Source organism: Pteronotus mesoamericanus, unplaced genomic scaffold, assembly GCF_021234165.1.
Source record: "Pteronotus mesoamericanus isolate MK-2021 breed Mesoamerican mustached bat unplaced genomic scaffold, CSHL_Meso_final scaffold_54, whole genome shotgun sequence".
In the NCBI taxonomy this organism is placed as follows: domain Eukaryota; kingdom Metazoa; phylum Chordata; class Mammalia; order Chiroptera; family Mormoopidae; genus Pteronotus; species Pteronotus mesoamericanus.
Genome location: NW_026555321.1, coordinates 59,137,190 through 59,164,456, shown reverse-complemented (window position 1 = coordinate 59,164,456; position 27,267 = coordinate 59,137,190). Strand labels below are relative to the sequence as shown.

At 39.7% G+C, this 27,267-nt stretch overlaps 1 protein-coding gene across 3 annotated transcripts in view; it reads left to right on the top strand.

The window, feature by feature from the left end:
- RIPK2 (receptor interacting serine/threonine kinase 2) overlaps positions 1 to 13,770 on the top strand; it is a 35,620-nt gene extending 21,850 nt beyond the window's left edge. Inside the window, exons 7-11 of one of the 3 annotated variants that reach the window (XM_054595794.1) lie at positions 1,182 to 1,267; positions 9,939 to 10,028; positions 11,014 to 11,107; positions 12,665 to 12,814; positions 13,381 to 13,770. In XM_054595794.1, coding sequence (XP_054451769.1) covers positions 1,182 to 1,267; positions 9,939 to 10,028; positions 11,014 to 11,107; positions 12,665 to 12,814; positions 13,381 to 13,718 — 758 coding nt within the window. In that variant the 3' untranslated portion in view covers positions 13,719 to 13,770. The remainder of the gene's footprint in view (positions 1 to 1,181; positions 1,268 to 9,938; positions 10,029 to 11,013; positions 11,108 to 12,664; positions 12,815 to 13,380) is intronic. The other 2 variants (XM_054595795.1, XM_054595796.1) reach the window with 2 other exon arrangements.
- Positions 13,771 to 27,267: the final 13,497 nt, after the last annotated feature.

Genomic DNA, 27,267 nt, shown 5'->3' with positions numbered 1-27,267 from the left:
TTTGTTGAAATGATTCTACTTTCCCCCATTAAATTGTCTTTGTAATTTTGTCCAAAAAAATTGACCATCAGTGTAAAGGTTTAATTTTAGACTCTCTATTCTTGTTCTGTTCCAGTGATTTATATGTCTATCTTTTTTTTTCCACCCCGCTACTCCTCTCCCCTTCACAGCCATCAGTTTGTCCTCTGTATCTGTGGGTCTATTTCTGTTTTGTTTTGTTTTGTTTTTAGATTCCACATATAAATTAAATCATATGGTATTTGTCTTTTCTCTGTCGTATTTATTTCACCTAGCATAATACACTCTAGGTCCATCCATGTTGTCTCAAATGGCAGGATTTCATTCTTTATGTGACTCCATACTGTTTTCCCCAGTGGCTGTACCAGGCTGCATTACCACCAACATTACACTAGAGTTCCCTTTTCTCCACATCCTCATCAGCACTTGTTTGTTGATTTATTGATGGTAGCTGTTCTGGCAGTATGAGGTGGTACCGCATTGTCATTTTAATTTGCACCTGTCTGATCATTAGTGACATTGAGCATCTTTTCATATGTCTATTGGCCATCTGTATAGCCTCTTTGGAGAAGTGTGTATTCAACTATTCTGCCCATTTTTTCCATTGGATTGTCTGTTTATCTGTTTGTTTTGTTTGTTTGTTGGTGGTGTTAAGTTGTATGAGTTCCTTATATTTTTTGGATATATCATCTCCAAATGATACAGATACACCCTTATTGGATGTATCATTTACAAATATCTTTCCCCATTCAGTAGGTTATCTTTTCGTTTTGTTGATGGTTTTCTTCACAGTGCCGAAGCTTTTTAGTTTGTTGTATTCCCACCTATTTATTTTTGCTTTTGTTGCCCTTGTTTGAGGAGACATATTAAGAAAATATTACTAAGACTGATGTCAAAGAGTTTATTGCCTGTTTTCTTCTAGGAGTTCTATGATTTCAGGTCTCACATTTAAGTCTTTAATCTACTTTGAGTTTATTTTTCTGTATGACATATATGTAATGTCTTCATGCCTGTAATAAAAGCTGTTAAGACAGTTGATTGTCATCAGTTTGGGGAAAAACTGACTTAGGGCCTTATCAATTAAATATTAGCATTTATACTGTTCAACTTAATACTTACATGCAATCTGAACTCTGATGGGCTTTTTTTTTTTTCTCATTTAGAATGTTTAATAGAACTTGAACCAGTTCTGAGAACATTTGAAGAGATAAGTTTTCTTGAAGCTGTTATGCAACTAAAGAAAACAAAGGTAAATCCATTGCTAAATGAAGTGCTGGAAATCAGACTTTGAACAATTACATATTAGTCATGAAAATTTTTAGTTTTGTTTATAGTTCTTACCTGTATACTTTTCACAGGTATGGGCTACAGTATTGGGATGGGAGAGTTTGCAAGAGACAGTAAATATTATTCTTCTCTCACCTAAGAGCTTTTCCATTTCATTCAAATGGCCACCTCCAGATTTCAAAGATATTTCCAGAACTCCCATATATTTAATTTAAATGTAATGTGTAGTAAATGCCAGTGTTTACAATGAATTCCCTAAATCAACTGGAGGTTTTTAAAATCTATATTTATTTCCCTAAAGTTTTAGTATATTCAGAGTAATAGATGTCTGGGTTCTTACTTTTCTTTGTCCAGCATTCTTGGGCTTTTCTGAGATTTAAGTTAAGTTGTAGGATTTTTATCGAAAATTGAGGCCAAAATGTGTATTTTTAAATTGCTTTTTTTAAGTTATCTTCACTTGATGTTGCACAGACTAAAGTGGCAGTTGATACAGATCTAAAACACGTGCCTTATTCACTTATGCTGGCTCTTGCAGATCAGAAGAACTGAAGAGTCCTAATACTGCAGGGTTTTATTAACATTATCAAAAGTTGTTTAAAAAGCACCTATAGTCCTTTAGGGATGGAGTAAGCACAGTTTAGCACTTGCTGGGTTTTATTATATGGCATTTGAGATATGACAATAAAAACCATTTTTTATGATCCAAACTCTTAGATTGTTTACTTATCACTAAGTGACACTGCTGCTGGCCTCTTGCAATTTTCTGGGTCGATTGACATAAACTTTGGTTTAGAAAGGACACACATAAAGGAAACAATTACCGTTAACTGAACTAAAAATTTATAGTGATAGTACTGGTTACTGCCTGAGTTTTTTAAGGAACTAAAAAAAGAGCTGTGTTAATTCTGATAAATTTTCACTGACATCCCACTTCTGAGTAGGTAGTCTTTTTCAGAACATTCCAATTTCTCTTCTTCTTAGTGATATAAACTTCTGATAACATTTCTTTTTACTTTATCTTTTCTGTTCCCTTTTCTTTCTTCATAACTTTCTCTTTTAAGCAAAGGTGGGTAGAAGGGGCTGTTTTCTTGGTTTTAAAATAGAAGAGAACCATTCTAGATCATATTTGTCCCCAGACAACTTTCAATTACAATCTATATTTAAAACTGTTAATTTTAGAAGAAATTTTGACTTTTTAAATAATTTGAAGTATTGAATATATATTTTCAAATACCTGAATATCATTTAATAATAGCATTACTTTCATCATTAATTTTAACTTACTATATTGATTTCACTTGGAGTGGTTGTAGTTATTTTTTTAATTAAAAAAAATCCTTTTATCAGTTCTGTAAAACTGGTAGGGCAAGAATATTATCTCCATTCTATAGGTGAGATAACAAGGTACGTGAAAGTGAATGACATAACACCATACATAGCTAGCACACAGTGGGGCCAAAAGTAGAATAAAAATTTAATAAGATTTTTCATAAAGAAATTTCTGAAAACAAGGATGACCATTGAGGATGAGACATTTTGTTTGAGTGTTTTACTCATATAAATTTTTTTATATATTTATTTTTCCAAATACATTTGTCTCTGCCTCCTCCCCCCCACCACCACCACTTTCCCCTGCTCCCCTCCCCTCTCTCCCTCCCTCAATCCTTCCCCACTTTGGCTTTGTCCATGAGTCCTTGCTATATGTTCCTTGACTTACCCCTTCCCTTCCTTTTCCCCTGCCCACCCCTCCCTCCTTCCCTCTTGTCTCCGTTGATTTCTTTTTCTTTAGTGTTGCTGGTCTTACTTTTCTTGCATCTTTGTTCTGTTGGTTAGGTCCTGCTTATAGGAGAGATCAAATGGTATTTGTCTTTTGCACCCTGGCTTATTTCACTTAGCATAATGTTCTCTAGTTCCATCCATACTGTCGCGAAGTATAGTAGTTCTTTTTTTCTTTCCACTGCGTAGTATTCCATTGTGTAAATATACCATAATTTTTTGACCTAGTCATCTACTGATGGACATTGAGGCTGCTTTCAACACTTGGCTATTGTAAATTGTGCTGCTATGAACATTGGGGTGCATAGGTTCTTTTGAATTGGTGTTTAGGGATTCTTAGGGTATAGTCCCAGCAGGGGAAACACAGGATCAAAAGGCAGTTGCATTCTCAGCTTTTTGAGAAAATTCCACACTGCTTTCACAATGGCTGCACCAGTCTGCATTCACACCAACAGTGTACTAGTGTTCCCTGTTCTCCACAGCCTCTCTTGAACCTGTTGTTTGTTGATCTCTTTATGATGGCTATTCTGACCAGTGTTGGGTGGTATCTCATTGTGGTTTTGATCTGCATTTCTCTGATGGCTAGTGATGCCGAGCATCCTTTCGAATGTCTCCGGGCCCTCTGTTTCTCTTCCTTGGAAAAGCATTTGCCCAAGTCCTTTGCCCATTTTTTTTTTTGTTTTGTTTTTGGTTTTTTTTTTTCAATTTTATTTTAATTTATTTTTTCAAAGACATTTGTCTCTGCCTACCCCCGACCACTATCCCTTGCCCCCTCCCTTGTTCCCTCCCTCAGCTCTTCCCCTTTGGTTTTGTCCGTGAGTCCTTGCTATATGTTCCTTGACTTTCCCCTTCCCTTCCATTTCCCCGCCCCACCTTCCTCCTTCCCTCTTGTCTCTGTTGATTTCTTTTCCTTTCAGTGTTGCCGGTCTTATTTTCCTTGCATCTTTGTATGGTTGGTTAGGTTCCACTTATAGGTGAGATCATATGATATTTGTCTTTCGCCCCCTGGCTTATTTCGCTTAGCATAATGCTCTCCAGTTCCATCCATGCTGTCGCGAAGTTTAGTAGTTCTTTTTTTCTTTCTGCTACGTAGTATTCCATTGTATATATGTACCATAACTTTTTGATCCAATCATCTACTGATGGGCATTTAGGTTGCTTCCTACACTTGGCTATTGTAAATTGTGCTGCTATGAACATTGGGGTGCATAGGTTCTTTTGTATTGGTGAATTGCCCATTTTTTGATTGGATCATTTGTCTTCTTGGAGTGGAGTCAAGTGAGTTCTTTATATATTTTTGGAGATCAAACCTCTATCTGATGTATCATTAGCAAATATATTTTCCCTACGGTTGGCTCCCTTTTCATTTTGCTGATGTTTTCTTTCGCTGTGCAGAAGCTTTTTATTTTGATGAGATCCCCCTTGTTTCTTCTTTCCTTTCTGTCCCTTGCTTTAGGAGACATATCAGTGTAAAAATTGCTGCGTGGGATATCTGAGAGTTTCCTGCCAATGTTCTCCTCTAGGACTTTGATGGTATTGCGACTTATATTTAAGTCTTTTATCCATCTGGAGTTTATTTTTGTGTATGGTGTCAGCTGATGATCCAATTTCAATTTTTTGTATGTAGCCATCCAGCTTTCCCAACACCATTTGTTGAAGAGGCTGTTATTGCTCCATTTTATGCTTCTGCCCCCTTTGTCAAATATTAGATGCCTAGAGAGACTTGGGCTTATTTCTGGGCTTTCTATTCTGTTCCACTGGTCTATGGGTCTGTTCTCGTGCCAGTACCAGATTGTTTTGAGTATAGTGGCTTTGTAGTAGAGTTTGATGTCCGGTATTGTGATCCCTCCTACTTTGTGTTTCTTTCTCAAAATTGCTGCGGCTATTCGAGGTCGTTTATGGTTCCAAATACATTTTTGAAATGTCTGTTCTATTTCTGTGACATGTCATTGGTATTTTAATAGGTATTGCATTGAATCTATAAATGGCTTTGGGTAGTATGGACATTTTGATGATATTCTTCCAATCCATGAGCACGGTATATGCTTCCATTTATTTGTATCTTCCTTAATTTCTTTCTTCCATGTTGTATAGTTTTCTGCGTACAGGTCTTTTACCTCTTTAGTTAATTTTATTCCTAGGTACTTTATTTTTCTTGTTGCTATATCGAATGGTATTTTTCTTCTGATTTCTTCTTCTTCTATTTCATTGCTGGTGTACAAAAATGCCTTTGACTTCTGAATATAGTCTTTGCATCCCACTGTTTTGCCAAATTCACTTATTAGGTGAGTAGTTTTTTGGTGGAGTCTAGAGGGTTTTCTATGTACACTATCATGTCATCTGCAAACAAGGAGAGTTTTACTTCCTCCTTTCCTATTTGGATGCCTTTTTTTTCTTTTTCTTGTCTGACTGCTGTGGCTAGGACTTGCAATACCATGTTGAAAAGAAGTGATGAAAACGGACATCCTTGTCGTGTGCCGATCTTAGTGGGAAAGCTTTTAGTTTTTGCCCCTTGAGTGTGATGTTGGCTCTAGGTTTTTCATATATGGCCTTTATTACTTTGAGGAATGCCCCATTTATTCCCATTTTGCTGAGTGTTTTGATCATAAATGGGTGCTGTACCTTATCAAATGCTTTTTCTGCGTCTATTGAGATGATCATGTGGTTTTTGTCTTTTCTTTGATTTATGTGGTGTATCACGTTTACTGATTTGCGTATATTGAACCATCCCTGCATCCCTGGGATGAATCCCACTTGATCGTGGTGGATAATCTTTTGAATGCATTGCTGGATGTGGTTTGCCAATATTTTGTTGAGGATGTTAGCATCTATGTTTATCGGAAAAATTGGCCTGTAGTTTTCTTTCTTTGTAGGGTCTTTATCTGGTTTGCAGATTATGGTGATGCTGGCCTCGTAAAAGGAGTCTGGGAGTCTTCCCTCCTCTTGAATTTTTTGGAATAGTCTGAGAAGGACAGGGGTTAGCTCTTCCTTAAATGTTTTGTAAAATTCTCCTGTGAAACCCTCCGGCCTAGGGCTTTTGTGTGGCGGGAGTTTCTTGGTAACTGCTTCAATTTCCCCAGCTGTTATCGGTCTGTTCAAGCTTTCTGTTTCTTCCTCCTTCAATGCTGGAAGGTTATACTTTCTAGAAATTTGTCCCTTTCATACAGGTTTTCAAATTTCATGGCATATAATTGTTCATAGTAGTTTCTGACAATCCTTTGAATTTCTTTGGTATCAGTTGTTATTTCTCCTCTTTCAGTTCTGATATTATTAATTTGGGTCCCTCTCTTTTTTCATTGATGAGTCTGCCTAAAGGCTTGTTGATTTTATTTATCTTTTCAAAGAACCAGCTACTGGATTGGTTGATCCTTTGAATTTTTCTTTTCGTCTCTATGTCATTCAGTTCTGCTCTAATCCTGATTATTTCCTTCCTTCTACTTGCTCTAGGATTTATTTGTTGTTGTTTCTCCAGTCCTTGATGTTGTAATCTTGGGTCTCTCATTTGAAATGTTTCTATCTTTTTTAGGTAAGCCTGTATTGCTATGAACTTCCTTGTCAGGACTGCCTTTGCTGTGTCCCATAGATTTGGTACTCTTGTATGTCCATTGTCATTTCTTTCCAGAAATTTTTTGATTTCTCCTCTTATCTCATTATTGATCCATTCATTGTTTAATACTCTATTGTTCAATCTCCATGAGTTTGCAAGTTTTTGAAGTTTCTCTTTGAGGTTGATTTCCAGTTTCAATCCCTTGTGGTCAGAGAACAAGGTTGGTATTATTTCAATTTTACTGAAATATCTGAGGCTGGCTTTGTGTCCTATCATGTGGTCTGTCTTTGAAAAACTGCCATGAGAATTTGAAAAGAATGTGTATTTTTCTTCTTTGGGATGTAAGGTTCTATATATGTCAGTTAAGTCTCTTTGATTCAGTGCGTCATTCTGCTCCACATCCTTTTGATATCTTTACTGATGTTTTGTTTGGAAGATCTGTCCATTTTTGACAGTGGGGTGTTGAAATCCCCTACTATCAGTGTGTTGCTATCTCTATCTTTTTTGACGTCGTCCGACAATTTCCTTTTATAATTGGGTGCTCCTATATTGGGAGCATATAAGTTTACAATGTTGATGTCTTCTTGATAGGTTCTTCCTTTAAGTATTATAAAGTGCCCATCTGGGTCTCTTTTTATGGCCTTTGTTTTGAAATCTATTTTGTCTGATATAAGTATGGCAACTCCTGCCTTTTTCTCTTGCCCATTTGCTTGGAATATTTTTTTCCTTCCCTTTACTTTCAACCTGTGTTGGTCTTTTGCTCTGAGGTGAGTCTCTTGGAGGCATCATATGTGTGGGTCATGTTTTTTTATCCATTCAGCTATCCTGTGTCTTTTGATTTGAGCATTTAGGCCATTTACATTGAGAGGTATTATTGATAGAAACATTCATTTTTTCTCTTTCTCACTCTTTTCCTTCATCTTCTTAAAGCAGTCCCTTTAGCATATTTTGTAGTCCTGGTTTGGTAGAGATGTATTCTTTAAGCCTTCTTTTTTCTAGGAAACTCCTTATTTCCCCTTCTGTTTTGAGAGCCTTGCTGGGTAGAGCAGCCTTGGCTGTAGGCCTTTGCTTTTCATGACTTGGAATATTTGTTGCCATTCCCTTCTGGCTTGTAGTGTTTCTGTTGAGAAGTCAGCTCCTAGCTGTATCAGGGCTCTCTTATATGTTACTGCCTGTTTCTCCCTTGCTTCCTTTAGGATTCTTTCTTCGTCTTTGATATTTGCCATTTTAATGATGATGTGTCTTGGAGTGGGCTTCGTTGAGTTCCTCCTGAATGGGGCCCTCTGTGCCTCCTGGACCCATGAGACCTTTCCTCTCCTCAAATTGGGGAAATTTTCCATCATTACTTTTTCGAGGAGGTTCTCTATCCCTTGCTTCTCTTCTTCTCCTTCTTCTACCCCTGTTATGCGGATATTATTGCGTTTCAGGTTGTCCTTCATTTCTCTAAATGCCTCTTCATTCTTTTTGCGTCTTTTTTCCATTTCTAGTTCTTTTTGGGAGCTTTTTTCTACCTTATCCTCCATTTCACTGATTTGATCCTCGGCTTCATCCAGCCTGCTTTTGATTCCTTCTATTGTGTTCTTCAATTCAGAAATGAAATTCTTCATATCCATATCCTCTTGTGTCTTCTTGAAAGTTTCTATGTCCTCTTCCAGGTTGATACAGTTTGCCATATGTTCCTGATAGTTTCCCTGTAGTTTCTCATAGTTATCTTTGAGCTGGCTGAGCTCACTGAGCTTCCTTAGAGCCATTGTTTTGATTTCAATATCTAATACTTCACGTGCCTCTATTTCATTTAGTTCTCTCTGTGGAGATTTCTCCTTTGCCCTCATTTGGGGTGAACTTCTTTTTCTTCCAATTTTTGTGAGAGTCTTTTTTTTTTTTTTGGCTTCTGCTTCAAGTGATCCATCTAGATTTCCTGACTTTGTGGATTAAACTTCCATGGTAGCAGGTGGGTCTTTTTATTTATTTGTGTTTTCTTTACTTTTCTTTCTGTGTCTGCCTCTGATGGTGTCAGTTGTTGACCCTATCTGAACTTGGGCCATTTGTTTGAGCCTTCCAGGAATCTACTCTCTGTGTCTGTCTTTTTGATTGTCAATCTGGTCACTCTGTCCTCATCTGTCAGGCTTAGGCACCACAGGGCAGAGCAATGCCTCCTGATGGTGGGACTATTGTGGCCTTATAGGCTACTGTCACTCAAGGGAGTAGTCTGCCTGAGCAAGATGTAGATCATGGAGTGGGGAAGAGTCAGCACCGGGACTCAACAACGCTCTGTCTCTAGTCTCTCCTCAAGGGTCTCTGGGCAGCTCTGTCACCCCTCGGCCAGAGATCCACTATTTCTGGGCACCGCTTTATAATCTCACACCTTTCAGCTGGCATGCCCGCTTCTGCCTCTTTGGAGGCATGGCCTGCCTGTGCAAAATGGAGACCATGGAATGGAGAGTGAGTCAGCCCCGAGAACTCTGGCTAATCCTCCACATCTTTCCCCAATGCCTCCATCTCCAGTCTCTCCTCAAGGGTCTCTATGCAGCTGTGTCCCCTTTTGCCATGGATCCTCTATTTCTTCCAGGCAGTCTGCACTCAGCCCCCAGCCTACATGTGCACAAGCTGTGTGTGGAGCGCGCAAAAGGCAGGTTAATTGACTCACTTATGCCTGAGCGAGATGGTAGCTGCGAAGGGGGAGGTGAGTTATCACCGGGGCTCCACTGGCCACCGTCTCAGTTCTCTTCACAAAGTTTTCCTCACCAATCTTTCCTCAGGCACCAGCCCACTGTCCTGCAGCCTCTACTCAGAGATCAAGGAGGGTGGCTGCCACTGCAGATTTTTGCATTGGCCCTTTAAATGTCTCTTTGCTTCTCCAGTCACCTGTCTCTGGCAGAGAGCACCCCTAAGCATTTTGGGGTTGCGTTTTGTCTGTGTGTTTTTCTGGTTTCAGCTGCTGTAGTCTAGGAGTCCCTGTTTATGATTTAGACTCCGTTCTTCTCAGGGGGATCCAACTGGCCATTTCAATATCCGTCTGGTCCTGGTGCCTGTGGATGCCCAGCACACCCTCTTGAGCCTCCACTGCACTTCTCACCCGTTCGGATGTGTGAAAGTTGATTCCACTATCTGTCCACAGCTCCTGGGTTCCTTTCCCTCTCTTGTTCCATTGTTTTCCAGGTGATTTCTCCACTATTTAGTCGCAACTCCAGTTTGGCCTTGGGAGGAAGTCCACGTGACTCCCATTCACTCCTCCGCCATCTTGTTTTCTCTACTCATATAATTTCTTAATCACCTCCAATTAAAGAACACATATGTATATTCATTCCAGTTACAGAGTGCTTCAAGTACTACTCACTCGTGTGACAAGAAGAAAATGGAGTCATCTCTGAACATATCTCTAAATCATGGTCCACAAGAGGTAAAAAAAGAAAAAAAAGAAAAATTGTTGGTAAACTCAAACTGTGAGAAGAATATGCAGTCATTTAGTCTATCTCCTTCTTTTGTATTCAGGAAGCTTGCCTAGGGGGGTTATAGGGTCTGTCAGGTAGCCAGGGAAGTCCCAACTAAACTGCAGTGCTTCTTTGCGTTGTCCCCAAAGAACACAGTTCTGCCTCCTTGTTTGGCACTAATTTTAGTGCTCCACTGACTACAGTTCTGCCACTATACCTATGCCTGCCTGTTCTTTCCTCTTACAGTGATTAATGAAAGAAAAATGTCATTCATGTGGCTATATACAAAGAAAGATTTCTTCAGGCACATTCATGCAGGCTTATTTCATATTGGTCATTTCTTTTAAGAATATGTATGTTCACTTTACAGATTCATAAAATAGCTTCAAAATGAACCATGAAGCACTCTCGTTGGTCTCTGAATCACCTTTACATACACTATCTCATTTGATCCCGGAGCCCATACATGCATATTTTTAGACAGATATTACAGAGATCACAGAAAAAAGAGCCAGAAAGCAATAGGGTTGAAATGCCTTGTAGAAAGTGAGTTCATAACTCTGTAACCAAGCTCTCCCCCACTTCACCACGGACCCCTCCATATAGAAGGAACCTGATGCATTGAGAATGGGCATTTGCTCTGAATCAGTAGGTAACCGGAGTTACAGATTCAAATTTCTTATCAACTGTACAAAGCCTCTGAAATCATATAGCAAATACTGAAAAACTAATGATTTATAATGTATTTAATTATTGTGCCCCCATTTGAGTTTATTTAAAAAATCAAGTTTTTTTGATATATATGTGTCTTTACCTTCGTAAGGCATAATCTGTAGTAATTTTGATTCTTTGTTTATAATAAGCCAAATGCAAGAACTATTTAGAAATTAAAGCTGTATAACTTCTAAAATGATTTTTCATTAACCTAAATTGTTTATCCCCTATTTACTTTAGGAATCATGTGGATCCTCTCAGCTTCATAAAAGTAGTGCTTCTCCTGGAACCTCAAGGTCCCTGTCAGCTCCTCAAGACAATGATTTTGTATCTAGTACGTAAATTTTCTTAGTCTGATTTGCAAGTTTTCCATTTTCTTTCAAGGTGATATTCTTGGTAAACAATCGTGGTTTGTATGTAACATGTCTTTAGTTTGCATTCATAACTGATTTTTACAAAGGAATAGAAAGTAAAGATGTTCTAGGGATGTTCAACAGATACACTATAGTATCAGAGGCATGATATTAGACGTTATAGAAAAATATTAAAAAATATCTTGCAAGAAAAAGAAACAATGTGTCTTAAGTATCCACAGTGTGAAATAGAAAGTGATGTAACAGGGAGGTGGACATAGACCTGTGGTACTTCAATGGGAGAGTAGCATTTTTTACTTTCACAACAACCTTGTGAGGGAGACTTTCCTCATTTTACAGATTTTTAAGATCAAGACTTCTGGATCACATGGTTAGTAGCTGGCATATCCAAGACTCGAAGCCAGGTCTTTGATAAATATTTTCATGTCACTCTGCTATACCATGTGGTCATCATGAAGAAATATTTCTGGCTGAAGATTGGACCTATAGTTATAAAGGATGGGCATTCCAGGCACAGGAACAGCATAGAGGCTCAGCAGCAAGAAAACACAGAACAGTGAGTAGTCGGGATTAGCTGAAGGGGGAACGGAAGGAGAGGAGCAAAGATCAGTAGGGTGATGTCCAACACGAGGCTGCACTGTCTAGACTTTCACTTAGGTATGGAGCAACTATTGCAAATTTTTGAGCAAAGGTATGACATGATGGAATCTTTTGCTTTAGGAAGATTCATCCTGGTCAGACTCTAGGATATTTTAGAAGGAAAAGGGGACGAGGTTGGGAGACCAGTTAGGAGACTCTTGGTCTACTGGTGCAGCACAGCTGAGAGACTAGGTGGCCTGATAGGAGTACAGGAAGGGAGGAAGGTGTGCCAGGTATATGGACTCTCTGATAGGACTTGTTAACTTCTCACTTGCAGGAAGGAATAGAGAGATTATTTCTCTGCTTTATAGCTGTGATGGGGAGAACACTGCTGTTATTAACTGAAATAGATTTTAAAGTTAAGATGAATAATTAAGGTTTTTCATGTTTTGTTTTGTTTTTTACTTGAGGTGGTCAGCAATGTATAGGATGGTGATGCCCCGTGGGCTACATAAAATATGAGGGTTCCGTAAAGTCAGAAAATTTAATTACACAGACTTGAGAAGAGAGGTGACAACTGAGGCCCTGAGGCTGAATAGGATTACCAAAGGAGAGTGTAGAGAGACATACATCATGTACAGAATTACAGGACACATTAAAAATGCAGGAGAAGACATGGAAGAAGAAAGAGGAGATGGTGTAAAAAAGTAAATCTCCCTGATTTTTAACTTACAGAAGTGTTGTAGAAACATTCAGTATAAACCCTTTTTTATGTTCTAAAAAATACTTACTTGTAGAATTAGGTTTATGAGCCAGCTTTAACAGCAGTGAAAAATTACAGACATTTGAGTACTCTCCTCTGCATGACCAAACCTTGATACTTGATCTAACAGGAATAGCTAAAGAATATTTACCCCAATGAAGATGTTGTTTTTCAGGAAAAACCCAGGACTTCTCTACCCTACTTCACCTCCCAGTAAATCACAGCTGGGACAACATGTTTGTAGCTCAGAGGGCCTCATTCGGTGACCACAAGACTGCCCTGTGCTCTTTAGCAATAAATCCACTCTCAGCCAAGGGGAATTCAGGTAAATACCTACTGTGAGGTGCTTGTAATACCATTCACCTCACAACTATATGCTCATTAGATCAGCCATTCAGTGTTTTATTTGTCTTTCTTTCCTCAGTATGATAAATATATACATTCTTAAGTCAGAAAGCATATCCAATCCCAGAGCACAAGAGGGTTAACATGTAACCACAGACTCAGTGGTATGCCATGAACATCACTCTAGGGAGGAATGCTAAGAGGAGGTGTGACCTGATACCTTACTAAAGGCAAAGTTATTTTTGTTTATTTAACAGATATGCAGGTATCTTTTATATATTTTTTTAAAACCTGAAAAATGGTTTTTGCTGCCATGATTTATAGCATATAAAAAGGCAATGCTTTTTCCGGGAGGGGATAGGAAGAGATAAGTCAAATATCTGAATGTTTCCTAAAAATTAACAGCATCCCCCCAAAATAATGGTTTTCCATATTAGCACAATCATAGTAAAATTATGTTTTATGCCTTATTTCTTATTTCATCTCATTTTATTCCTCACTACATACCTGTCCTCACCTTTTAATTGTTACCCCTGCTTTATATAGAACGGTCACAGCCTGGAGTGGCCCAGCAGTGGATCCAGAGTAAAAGGGAGGATATTGTGAACCAGATGACTGAAGCCTGCCTTAACCAGTCACTGGATGCCCTTCTGTCCCGGGACCTGATCATGAAGGAGGACTATGAACTCATCAGCACCAAACCCACAAGGACTGCAAAAGTCAGACAATTACTGGACACCACTGACATCCAAGGAGAGGAATTTGCCAAAGTTATAGTACAAAAGCTGAAGGACAACAAGCAGATGGGTCTCCAGCCATACCCAGAAATAATGCCAGCTTCTCAATCACCATCTTTAAATTTATTGCAAAATAAAAGCTTATAGGTGACTCTTTTTCAAGGAAAAAAGTCAGTTTATTAAAATGTATTTTATATTACTGTTGTCCTGATCATACTGTTTTTATGAACTCCATGTGAGTATTAGTAGCTTTAATGAAATCTCTCCTACAGGTAAATATTAGTTTCCTCCATGACATTACAGTATTTTTTTAAATTAATACAGTAGGAAGTTTGCATTTTTCTATATAGTTCAATTTTCGTCTCTTTGGTTAATTGAATCTATTTTTAAATGTAATAATTATATGCTTTTTGTACATAATGATGTCTATGTATGGGGCGTTTCTCATGGAAGCTGTCTACATGTTCACTTTGTGAATTATTTATTACTCATCTGAAATGCAGTCTGCCATTTGTGCCCTTTATGCTTACATCAGAGAGAGCACAACCCTGCTGTCCAGGTTCACATCCTCTCCCAAGGGGTGTTCATTAAACTCTTCAGATTACATTTTAAGTGTTATTTATTGAAATCTTCTTTTAAAAATTATTTCAGAGGTAAAACAATACTGAGTATATAAAGAAAAATGATCATCTTTCAACATGTGTTTCTACTTCCATTTCAGACCTCAGCCAACCACACAAAGTGAACAGCATGATGTTTGTGTCCTTCTATCCCCTTCTCCCTGTTCATTTGGGAAAGGGCCTTTCTTCATGCTACCATTGTTAATAGCTTTATCCTGCACCCTGCTTCTGCACTGAGTAACATCATGTGTGTAGCACACAGACCACTGGTGCATTCTTTTTACCTGCATAATATCAGTGTGGCTTTTTTATTTTCTTGAAGATATAGTGTGAGTTCTTTCTTGGTTAATTGAGTTATGTCAAAGTAAAAATGTACAAGCAATAATAGCCCTTTTCTGAAAATATTTATAATATTAGCAATGTCAACAAAAAATGTGATACAGGACAAATTTAAAAGTACAAACTGTCAAGAAGCGCCACACCCACAGTATGAAAAAATAAGAACAGAAATGACTGGATGGCATTGAAGCAATTAAATATTTTATTAAGATTATAAAAATATGAGGGGAGAGAAAGATGGCGGAGGAGTGAAAGGGAGTCACGCTGACCTCCTCCCAAAACCAAACTGGAATTGCAACTAAATAATGGAGTAATCACCTGGAAAGCAGTGGAGCGATAGTGGGAGAGGAGCCTTGGTGCTGTGGACAGTGGATTCCACTCTCACACATCCCAACGGGTGAGAATTGCGGTGGAGGCTCGAGAGGGTGGGCTGGGTGCGCACGGGCACTGGCACCAGAGGGACATTGAAATGGCCAGTTAGCGTCCCCCCGAGAAGAACGGGGTCTGAATCATAAACAGGAACCCCTAAACTACAGCAGCTAAAGCCGAGAAAATACAGACAAAACGCAACCCCAAAAAGCTTAGGGGCGCTCTCTGCCAGAGACAGGTGGCTGGGGATGCAAAAAGACATTTAAAGGGCAAACGCAAGAGTTGCAGTGGCAGCCACCCTCCTTGATCGCTGGGTAGAGGCGGCAGCAGGGTGGGCTGGTGCCTGGGAAAAGACTGGTGAGGAAAACTTTGTGAAGAGAACTGACACTGCAGCCGGTGGAGCCCGGGTGATAACGCACTTCCCACTCTGCGGCTACCATATCCCTCAGGCATAAGGGAATCAATTAACCTGCCTTTTGTGCGCTCCGCACACAGCTTGTATGGGTGTGAGCTACGGGGCTGAGTGCAGACTGGCTGGGAGAGCCTTGAGGAGAGACTGGAGACTGAGGCATTGGGGAAAGAATGGGAGGAGGAACCGGGGAGTCCCGACTCCCTCCCCGTTCAGTAGTCTCCATTGTGGGCTGGAAAGGCGCGACCCCAAAGAGGCAGAAGCGGGGCGCGCATGAACCAGACTGCCTGCGTTTGAAACGCAGTCTGCACAGGGGTTGGATCCTCCGCTGAAGGGGTCACAGAACTGCCCAGAGGCCCCTGAGGGGAGACTAGAAACGGAGGCATTGGGGAAAGAACGGGAGGAGGAACCGGGGAGTCCCGACTCCTCCTCCTTGCCATAGTCTCCATTGCGCGGGAAGAGGCCATACCCCCAAAGAGCCAAAAGCCGAAAAGCAAACATAGACACCCCCAAAACACCCAGAACAGGCGCGCACACTTGCGCCGCGTGACTGGCGAGGGTTGGCGAGCGTGTGTGTGACCCACGCGGGCTGGTGAAGGCTTGCACCTGCCGGCAAGGCCTCACACAGACTGGCACCCATACGGCCTGCGAGGGAGTGCACAGAGGGGCAAGGGCAGGCATAAATTGACCTACCCGCCGCGATTGCGGAGCGGCCCACAAAATAAGTAGAACTGCCCAGAGTCCCTGGAGGAGAGACCAGAAACAGGATTAACCGGAGAGTCCTAGAGCTGATTTCCTCCCATTTCCGTAGTCCCCATTTGGCGAGGGCAAGCAATGCACCCAAAGAGCCAAAAGCGGGGAAAACACACAATAGAAGACCCTAAACTGACCAGTGCCGCGAAGCTCGCGTGTCAGGGAGGCCAGATGAGTACGGGAGGTCGCGAATAAGCCCCCTGGTCTGGGACAAGCACATGCGAGCCCAGGCAGGTGGGGGACCCTGCTGCGCTGGGAACATGCTCAAGGAGCTCTCATGAGAGCGCAGAGAGATCCCAAAAAACAGCCCAGCCCTGACCGAAAGGGTCACAGAGCTGCTCCAAGCAGGAGTCAGACACAGGCACTAGACTCCTGAAAGGCTCAAACAAACAACCCAAGGCCCTATAGGGTCAACAACTGATTCATCAGAGGCAAGCCCAGAAAGAAAAGTAAAAGACAAAAATACTTAACAGACTCTCACAAAAATGGGAAGAAAAAGAAGTTCCCCCCAAATGAGTGGAAAAGGGGACTCACCACAGAGAGAGCTCAATGAAATAGAGGCAAGGGAACTATCAGATATGGAATTTAGAACAATGGTTCTAAGGAAGCTCAATGAGCTCAGCCAGCTCAAAGATAACTATGAGAAACTGCAGAGAAACTATCAGGATCTTACAGCAAACTATATCAGCCTGGAAAAGGACATAGAAACTATCAAGAAGACACAAGAGGATATGAAGAATACCATTTCTGAATTGAAGAACGCAGTAGAAGGAATCCAAAGCAGGCTGGATGAAGCTGAGGATCGAATCAGTGAGATGGAAGACAAGGTAGAAAAAAGCTCCCAGAAAGAACAAGAAATGGAAAAACGGCTCAAAAAGAATAAAGAAGCATTTAGGGAAATGCAGGACAACCTGAAACACAATAATATCCGTATAATAGGGATACCAGAAGGAGAAGAAGAGGAGCAAGGAATAGAGAACCTCCTTGAAAAAGTAATGATGGAAAATTTCCCTAATTTGAGGAGAGAAAAGCTCTCATGGATCCAGGAGGCACAGAGGACCCCACCCAAGAGGGACCCAAGGAGGTCCACTCCAAGACACATCATCATTAAAATGGCAAATGTCAAAGACAAAGAGAATCCTCAAGGCAGCAAGGGAGAAGGAAAAAATAACATACAAGGGGGCCCCGAATCGCCTAGGAGCTGACTTCTCAACAGAAACACTACAAGCCAGAAGGGAATGGCAACAAATATTCCAAGCCATGAAAAGCAAGGGCCTACCGCCAAGGCTGCTCTACCCAGGTAGGCTCTCCATTAAAATAGAAGGAGAAATACGGAGTTTCCCAGACAAAAGAAAGCTAAAAGAATACATCTCTACCAAACCAGCACTCCAAGATATGCTAAGGGGACTGGTTTAAGCAGATGAAGGAAAAGAATGAGAGAGAGAGGAACACAAGTACAAAGAGAAAAGATGAGTAAGTTTCTATCAGTAATATCTCTCGATGTGAATGGACTAAATGCCCCAATCAAAAGACACAGGGTAACTGAATGGATAAGAAAACATGACCCACACATATGCTGCCTACAAGAGACCCACCTCAGAGCAAAAGACCTACACAGATTGAAAGTAAAGGGATGGAAAATAATATTCCAAGCAAATGGATATGAGAAAAAGGCTGGCGTTGCCATACTTGTATCAGACAAAGTAGATTTCAAAGCAAAGGCCATAAAGAGAGACCCAGAGGGGCACTTTATCATACTTAAAGGAAGAATCTATCAAGAAGACATCACCATTGTAAACTTATATCCTCCCAATATAGGAGCCCCCAAGGTTATAAGGAAATTGTTGGATGACTTCAAAAAAGATATAGACAGCAACACACTGATAGTAGGGGATTTCAACACCCCACTGTCAAAAATGGACAGATCTTCCAAACAAAACATTAATAAACATACCGTGGCGCTGAATGACACACTGAATCAAAGAGACTTAACTGACATATATAGAACCTTACATCCCAAAGAAGAAAAATACACATTCTTTTCAAATGCTCATGGCAGTTTTTCAAAGATAGACCACATGATAGGACACAAAGCAAGCCTCAGCAAATTCAGGAAAATTGAAATACTACCAAACTTTTTCTCAGACCACAAGGCCTTGAAACTCAAAATCAAACTCAAAGAGAAACTTCAAAAACTTGGAAACTCATGGAGACTGAACAGTACACTATTAAACAATGAATGGGTCAATAATGAGATAAGAGAAGAAATCAAAAAATTTCTGGAAACAAATGAAAATGAACAGACAACTGTCCAAAACCTATGGGACACAGCAAAGGTGGTCCTGAGAGGGAAGTTCATAGCAATACAGGCTTACCTTAAAAAGATAGAAACATTTCAAATACAAGACCTAACACTACAACTTGAAGAACTGGAGAAACAACAACAAATAAATCCCAGAGCAAGGAGAAGGAAGGAAATAGTCAAGATTAGAGCAGAACTGAATGACATAGAGACAAAAAGAACAATTCAGAGGATCAACCAATCCAGAAGCTGGTTCTTTGAGAAGATACATAAAATTGACAAGTCATTAAGCAGACTTATCAAGAAAAAAAGGGAGAGGACCCGAATTAATAATATCAGAAATGAAAGAGGAGAAATAACAACTGATACCACAGAAATACAAAGGATCATCAGGGACTACTGTGAACAATTATATGCCAAGAAATTTGAAAATCTTGATGAAATGGACAAATTTTTAGAAAAGTATAATCTTCCAACACTGAAGGAGGAAGAAACAGAAAGATTGAACAGACCGATAACAGTTGAGGAAATTGAAACATAATCAAGAAACTCCCAGCACACAAAAGCCCAGGGCCAGACGGTTTCCCAGGAGAATTTTACAAAACATTTAAGGAAGAGCTAACCCCTGTCCTTCTCAGACTATTCCAAAAAATCCAAGAGGAGGGAAGACTCCCAGACTCCTTCTATGAGGCCAGCATCACCCTGATCCCAAAACCAGATAAAGACCCTACAAAGAAAGCAAACTGCAGGCCAATTTCGCTGATGAACATAGATGCTAAAATCCTCAACAAAATATTGGCAAACCACATCCAGCAATACATGCAAAAGATTATCCACCACGATCAAGTGGGATTCATCCCAGGGATGCAGGGATGGTTCAATATACGCAAATCAGTAAACGTGATACACCACATAAATCAAAGAAAAGACAAAAACCACATGATCATCTCGATAGATGCAGAAAAATCATTTGACAAGGTACAGCACCCATTTATGATCAAAACACTCAGTAAATGGGAATAAATGAGGCATTCCTCAACGTAATAAAGGCCATATATGAAAAACCTACAGCTAATATCATACTCAACGGGCAAAAACTGAAAGCTTTCCCACTAAGATCGGGAACACGACAAGGATGTCCGCTCTCACCGCTTCTTTTCAACATCGTATTGGAAGTCCTAGCCACAGCGGTCAGACAAGAGAAAGAGATAAAAGGCATCCAAATAGGAAAGGAGGAAGTAAAACTATCATTATTTGCAGATGACATGATAGTGTCCATAGAGAACCCTGTAGACTCTACCAAAAAACTCCTCAGCCTAATAAGTGAATTTGGCAAAACAGCAGGATACAAAGTCAACATTCAGAAATCAAAGGCGTTTTTGTACACCAGCAATGTAATAGAAGAAGAAGAAATCAGGAAAAATATACCATTCGATATAGCACGAAAAAAGATAAAGTACCTAGGGATAAATTTAACCAAAGACACAAAAGACCTGTATGCAGAAAACTATACAACATTGAAAAAAGAAATTAAGGAAGACACAAATAAATGGAAGCATATACCGTGCACATGGATTGGAAGAATTAATATCCTTAAAATGTCCATACTACCCAAAGCAATTTATAGATTCAACGCAATCCCTATTAAGATACCAATGATGTATTTCACAGAAATAGAACAGACATTTCAAAAATTTATATGGAACCATAAAAGACCTCGAATAGCCTCAGCAATTTTGAGAAAGAAACACAAAGTAGGAGGGATCACAATACCGGACATCAAACTCTACTACAAAGCCACTATACTCAAAACAATCTGGTACTGGCACAAGAACAGACCCATAGACCAGTGGAACAGAATAGAAAGCCCAGAAATAAGCCCAGATCTATATGGGTAACTAATATTTGACAAAGGGGGCAGAAGCATAAAGTGGAGTAATAACAGCCTCTTCAAGAAATGGTGTTGGGAGAGCTGGATGGCTACATGCAAAAAATTGAAATTGGATCATCAGCTGACACCATACACAAAAATAAACTCCAGATGGATAAAAGACTTAAATATAAGTCGCAACACCATCAAAGTCCTGGAGGAGAACATTGGCAGGAAACTCTCAGATATCCCACGCAGCAATTTTTTCACTGATATGTCTCCTAAAGCAAGGGACAGAAAGGAAAGAATAAACAAGTGGGACCTCATCAAAATAAGAAGCTTCTGCACGGCTAAAGAAAACATCAGCAAAATGAAAAGGGAGCCAACCGTATGAGAAAATATATTTGCTAATGATACATCCGATAGAGGTTTGATCTCCAAGATATACAAAGAACTCACTCGACTTTACTCCAAGAAGACAAACGATCCAATCCAAAAATGGGCAAAGGACCTGGGCAGATGCTTTTCTAAGGCGGAGATACAGAGGGCCCAGAGGCATTTGAAAGGATGCTCTGCATCACTAGCCATCAGAGAAATGCAGATCAAAACCACCATGAGGTACCACCTCACACTGGTCAGAATGGCCATCATAAACAGATCCACAAACAACAGGTGCTGGCGAGGCTGCGGAGAAAAGGGAACCCTAGTCCACTGTTGGTGGGAATGCAGAGTGGTGCAGCCACTGTGGAAAGCAGTGTGGAATTTCCTCAGAAAGCTGAAAATGGAACTGCCTTTTGATCCAGCGATTCCCATGCTGGGACTATACCCTGAGAACACCAAAACGCCAATACAAAAGAACCTATGCACCCCAATGTTCATAGCAGCACAATTTACAATAGCCAAGTCTTGGAAGCAACCTACATGCCCATTAGTAGATGATTGGATCAAAAAATAATGGTACATGTACACAATGGAGTACTACGCAGCAGAAAGAAAAAAAGAAGTACTAAACTTTGCGACAGCATGGACGGAACTGGAGAGCATCATGCTAAGCGAAATAAGCCAGGGGGCGAAAGATAAATACCATATGATCTCACATATAAGCAGAACCTAACCAACAATGCAAAGACGCAAGGAAAATATGACCAGCAATACTGAAAGGAAAAGAAATCAACAGAGACAAGAGGGAAAGGGGGGGGGCAGGGAAAGGGAAGGGAAGGGGAAAGTCAAGGAACATATAGCAAGGACTCATGGACAAAACCAAAGGGGAAGAGCTGAGGGAGGGAAGGTGGGAGGGGGCAAGGGAAAGAGGTGGGGGGAAGGCAGAGACAAATGTATTTAAAAAGTAAATAAATTAATTAAAAAAAATAAAAAAAAATACAAACATAACTTTTACATGCACTGGGAAACAAAAAAAAAAAGATTATAAAAATATGTATTTTAATCTCCATTTTGGAGGCTGACATTAACCTGTGGTGCCACTTTATTATGCCTCTGAGAAACGGAAATTAATACAGAAAATAGAAACTAATTAAGCATTTGGTTATCTGTTATTATAACTATTTTTTTAGGACAAAGATTTGAGAAGTTTACCCTTTCTCTTTACAAATTCTAAAATTTTAATTATTTTAAATCTTGATGGTTTCAAATTGACCTTGATATTGGTTTGATGATGCGGTAATATGATTGGTAAAGTGACCATTGCCCTTTGTTTTCCATTCTGCCTAGATCTAAAAGCAGCCTTTCAACCAGTCTGTATGCATATGATACATGCATACCAGCCACTTTCCCCCATTATTATATATTAGGGAGACAGAATAGTCATCCACAAATAGCAACTTATGATGAAATATCGAGGGTCTGGGTGGAACTGCAAGTAGCCACCATCACTAGTAGAACTGCTGCCATCCCAGTGGCCAGTTTTCATTGCAGCCCATGTTCAGTAACAGTGATGTGTAGGGAAAGTATGGCAGGGTGTGCTGAGTATAACTGGTCAGAAAACAAGTGGGCCTGGCGCAGAGGTGGTAGGTAGTTCAATGGGCCACATTGGGTGGCACACAGCAGACACAGTGCTAAATGACGTTTGGGTCCTATGACAAGGAAGTTCTTTTCAGTTCTTGCTTGAGGTTTCTAATTAAGTAATCCTTTATGTCACAACCACTGTCACTTTTTAATACCCCTTGTTAACAAAAAGAAACGACCTCAGGCTCAGAACTTCAGAAACAACACTTTGCCAGAATTATTTCATTGTTTTAAATTGTATTTTGTTGGAAAATGACCTTCTACACGTAACAACTAGTACTAGTTTTCTATTTATCATAAAATTTCACTTTATTCAAATAAAGACAACTTGAAGTACTAAATTATATAGGTAGTGTCTGAATGTGACAATAATCATCATGGTAGGGAGAATGACAGAGTAAGATTCATTCACTGAGAAGGAACCACATAATCTATAATGATCTGTTTTAACTAGGAAGTACTAGATAACACTGAGGATTGCATTATTCACACTGTATTTTAGGACGGTGCTACCAGAAATGCAGTCCACAGAGCTGCTGCTATGGTGTGGCATCACTGGAGCATGTTAGAAATGCAAACCCACGGCCCCACCTAAGACTGTCTAAATCTGGCTGTGGTGTGAGGTCCAGGAAGCTCTTGTAACAAACCTTCCAGGCTATGATGCATGCAAAAGTTCCAGACCCCTTGTTTTAAAAAATACTATAATTGTGCATAAAATAATTTCTCTTTAGATTCACAAATTCCTTTTCCTTATGTCTGGTTGCTCTTGTCTTCAAATGTGCAGCCCCAGAACCAAAGTTTGATTAAAATATTTCACATTTGTTTTTGCATCCGGCTTGAAATCCCAGTACAAGTTCAGTTATGTTTCATTTTTTAGAAAGATCACTTAACCATGATAATCAGATCAGTAGGCTTGAATCTGCAACTCAGCTCTTCAAGGAAGAAGTTCAGAGGGATAGACACTTGAATGATGACATCAAGACAAGAAGAAGACTGCTAAAAGTTCTACCAATGAGACGAGTCCAGCGGGAGCACCAAGCAGTGGGGCTGCTTTTTATTTCTTTCCTTTGTCAGTCATCTTCTGCCCACTCTTACCCACTCTCACCCCTGCAGTGAAATACTTAGTTTCCTAATTTATGCAGTTGGAAGAACAGAATCAGTAAACATTCACATTTAGCCATTCTCACAAGCATCTCATTAGTTTCAGAGATTTCTTTCTCTAAAACTACACCTCCCATTCCTCACAGAGCCTCGTTCCCCAACCACTTTCTGCATTTTCTCTCCCTCTCCAATGGATGATTTCTTCCTCTCAATCAAAATTTCCTTCAAAAACAAAACTCCTTTACTTCTCTTATCTCTTCTAGTTCATTTCCTGGAAAATTATTCTAGCCACCTCTACTCTTATTACCAATTTTGTTCTTAATCATTTAAAATTTGATGTTATAGAGTTAATGACTCTAGGTTGAAAGGAACAGTTATGCGTTGGATATGCCTCAAATTCCTCTACCCTACAGATGTTAAGCAAAAACTTCCACTGATAATGGGGATGTACTACCTATTCAGAGAGTGCCTTCATCTCCAGACAGTTCTTTCAGATAATCCTTCCTAGGCTGGTTTAAAAATCGACTTCCTATAATTTGTATCCACTGGTCCTAGATCCAAATCTTGGGACAAAGTAAACAAGTAACTCTCATGCCTCCCCATATGACAGCCCTTGATATATTTTCCAGGCAACTATCTTGCTCCTGGTAACTACTTTTTTATGCCTCAAAATAACGCCTTCTTTCTTCAATGGCTGTTTAAAGAGGATTGGTCTGTATTCCTGTACAGAATGGTACCTGTCACTGACACGATGTTCCAATCTAGGCAGGTCTCATCAGCACAGTGGAATATCTTCTATCACATAACTAATATACTAAAAGCCCATTTATCAGCATCACGTCATTGTTGAATTGATATTTCACTGTCAGCTAAAATACTATACTGTTTTTGTCGCCTTCCCCCCTTTTTTATATGTCATGTCCTCTCCATGGATGCCAAGTAATCAGTTTAACTCTCCTAACTTGCTCTTCCATGTGTGTGTGTCCGCGCGTGCATGCACACTGTTCCTGATGCTGAGGGATGCTGAGGGAGTCAGATGAGGATGGCTTCACTGTCACTGTGCCACTGGGGAAAATCTGCTGAAGCCATTATTGTATAATGTTTTGGAATCAAACCTCCAATTGCTGAAAATTACAGGGCCTATGATCTCAGCACCATCAGATAAACTGCCAGAAAATAATGCCTTAGATATCCATTTAACAGGAGACAGATGAGTTTATAGAACTATCTTGCTTTGAAAATTTCTACAAGAAGGAAGAACCAAGAGCACAAATGACAACACTAAGGTAAAAACACCAAAGAGACAGAAACTTAGAAGCATGGCAGAAGCAAAGGAGGTAAGCTCTCTAAAATGTGTTCTTTTTTAAGAGCATCAGACACACACATGGCAGAGACTTCATACTCCTCTATTTTCTGGCCTCTGTGCTCACAGATAAACACCATATGAAAAGCACAGCATCTTTGGCATGAGAAAAGGGGAAGGAATGATTACAAGAAAGTACAGACATGTTTTAGAAATAATCTTGGTTGTCACTCCCCGAGCACAGCACAACACTGGTTCCTAGGATGCAAAGATGAGTGATGGTCAGGCTTATCCTTCAGAAGCTATGAGGATGTTAATCATAATATTTCATCCATGTCTCAGCATTTATGGTTTTGCCCTTCACTCCCACTGCCACTGTCCCAGGCCTGGTCCAATCAACGCCTACCTGAGTCACTGAAAAAGCTTCCAGGATCATTTCTCCTTTTTGCATACTGCACCCTACTCTAGTGATATCTCTCCAGCAGCGTGTTTATCACATTGTGCTCCTGCTTGAGAAGGAACAGAGATCTCCTCATTGCCTATTGAATGAAACCTGAACTACATGGCCTTGTATTTAAGACCCTCCTCTCTTTTCCCTTTTTTATACTCAGAATTGAGTAACTGTCAGTTTTTTTAATTTCAATGTTAATGGTTATATTTTCTTTCCTTCTTTGTTCTATTGATTAGATTCCACTTATAGGTTAGATCATATGGTATTTGCCTTCACCCCCTGGCTTATTTCACTTAACATAAAGCTCCCTAGTTCCATCCATGCTCTCACGAAAGGTAGGAGTTCCTTCTTTCTTTTTCCTGCGTCGTATCCCATTTCGTAAATGTACCATAGTTTTTGATCCACTCATTTATTGATGGTCACTTAGGCTGCTTCCAATACTTGGGTATTATAAATTATGCTGCTATGAACATTGGGGCGCATAGGTTCTTTTAACTTTGTGTTTCAAGATTCTTAGGGTATAATCCAAGCAGTGGAATTGCTGGGTCAAAACACAGTTCCATTTTTAGCTTTTTGAGGAAATTCCAAACTGTTTTCCACAGTGGCTGTACCCGTATACATTCCAACAAACAGTGTACTATGGTTCCCTTTTCTCCACAACCTCGCCAGCACTTGCTGTTTCATGATTAGTTTATGATGGTCATTCTGACCAGTGTGACCTGGTATCTCATTGTGGTTTTAATTTACATCTCTCCGATGGCTAGTGATGATGAAAATCCTTTCATATGTCTTTGGGCTCTGTGTATGTCCTCCTCGGACAGGTGTCTGTTCAGGGTGTCCTTTGCCCATTTTTTAATTGAATTGTTTGTCTTCCTGGAGCGGAGTTGTGTGAGTGTTTTACATATTTTGGAGATCAAAACCTTGTCCAAGGCATCATTGGCAAATATGTTTTCCCATACAGTTGATTTCCTTTTCATTTTGCTTATTTTTTTTAGCCATGCAGAAGCTTTTTAATTTGATGAAGTCTCATTTGTTTATTCTTTTCTTTACATCCTTCATACTAGGGGACATATTGGTGAAAATATTGCTGTGTGGAATATCTGAGAGTTTCCCGTCTATGTTCTCAAGAACTTTTATGGTGTCATGACTTATATTTAAGTCATTTATCCATCTTGACTTTATTTTTGTGTATGGTGTATGTTTGTGGTCGGGTTTCATTTTTTTGCATGTAGCTGTCCAGATCTCCCAACATCATTTGTTGAAGAGGCTGTTTTTACTCCATTTTATGCTTCTGCCCCTTTGTCAAATATCAAATGATTGTATTTTCATGGGTTTATTTCTGGACTCTCTATTCTGTTCCATTGATATATTCTTATGGCAGTACAATACTGTTTTGATTACAGCGGCTTTGTAATATAGTTTGATGTCAGGTATTGTGATACATCCTACTTTGTTCTTCTTTCTCAAAATTGCTGCAAATATTCAAGATCATTCATAATTCCATATAAACTTTGGAAATGTTGTTATATATCTGTGGAATACGTCATTGGTATTTTATCAGACATTGTGTTCAATCTATAAATGGCTTTGGGTAGTATGGACATTTTGATGATGTTAACTCTTCTAATCCCTGCACAAACACTGTATATGCTTCCATATATTTGTGTCTTCCTTAATTTCTTTACTCAGTGTTGTGTACTTTTCTGAGTACAGGTCTTTTACCTTCTTGATTAAGATTATTCCTAGGTACTTTATTTTTCTTGTTGCTATAGCAAATGTGATTTTTTTCCTTATTTCTTATTCTGATATTTCATTGTTAGTGTACAAAAATGCCTTTGATTTCTGAATATTGACTTTGTATCCTGCTGTTTTGCCAAATTCATTTACTAGGTCAAGTAGTTTTCTGGTGGAGTCTATAGGGTTTTCTATGTACACTATCATGTTATCTGCAAACAATGACTGTTTTACTTCCTCCTTTCCTATTTGGATGCCTTTTATTTCTTTTTCTTGTCTGACTGCTGTGGCTAGGACTTCCAATACTATGTTGAATAGAAGTGGTGAAAGCAGACATCCTGTCTTGTTTTCAATCTTAGCAGGAAAGATTTAGTTTTTGCCTGTTGAGTATGATGTTGACTGTAGGTTTCCTGTATATGCCCT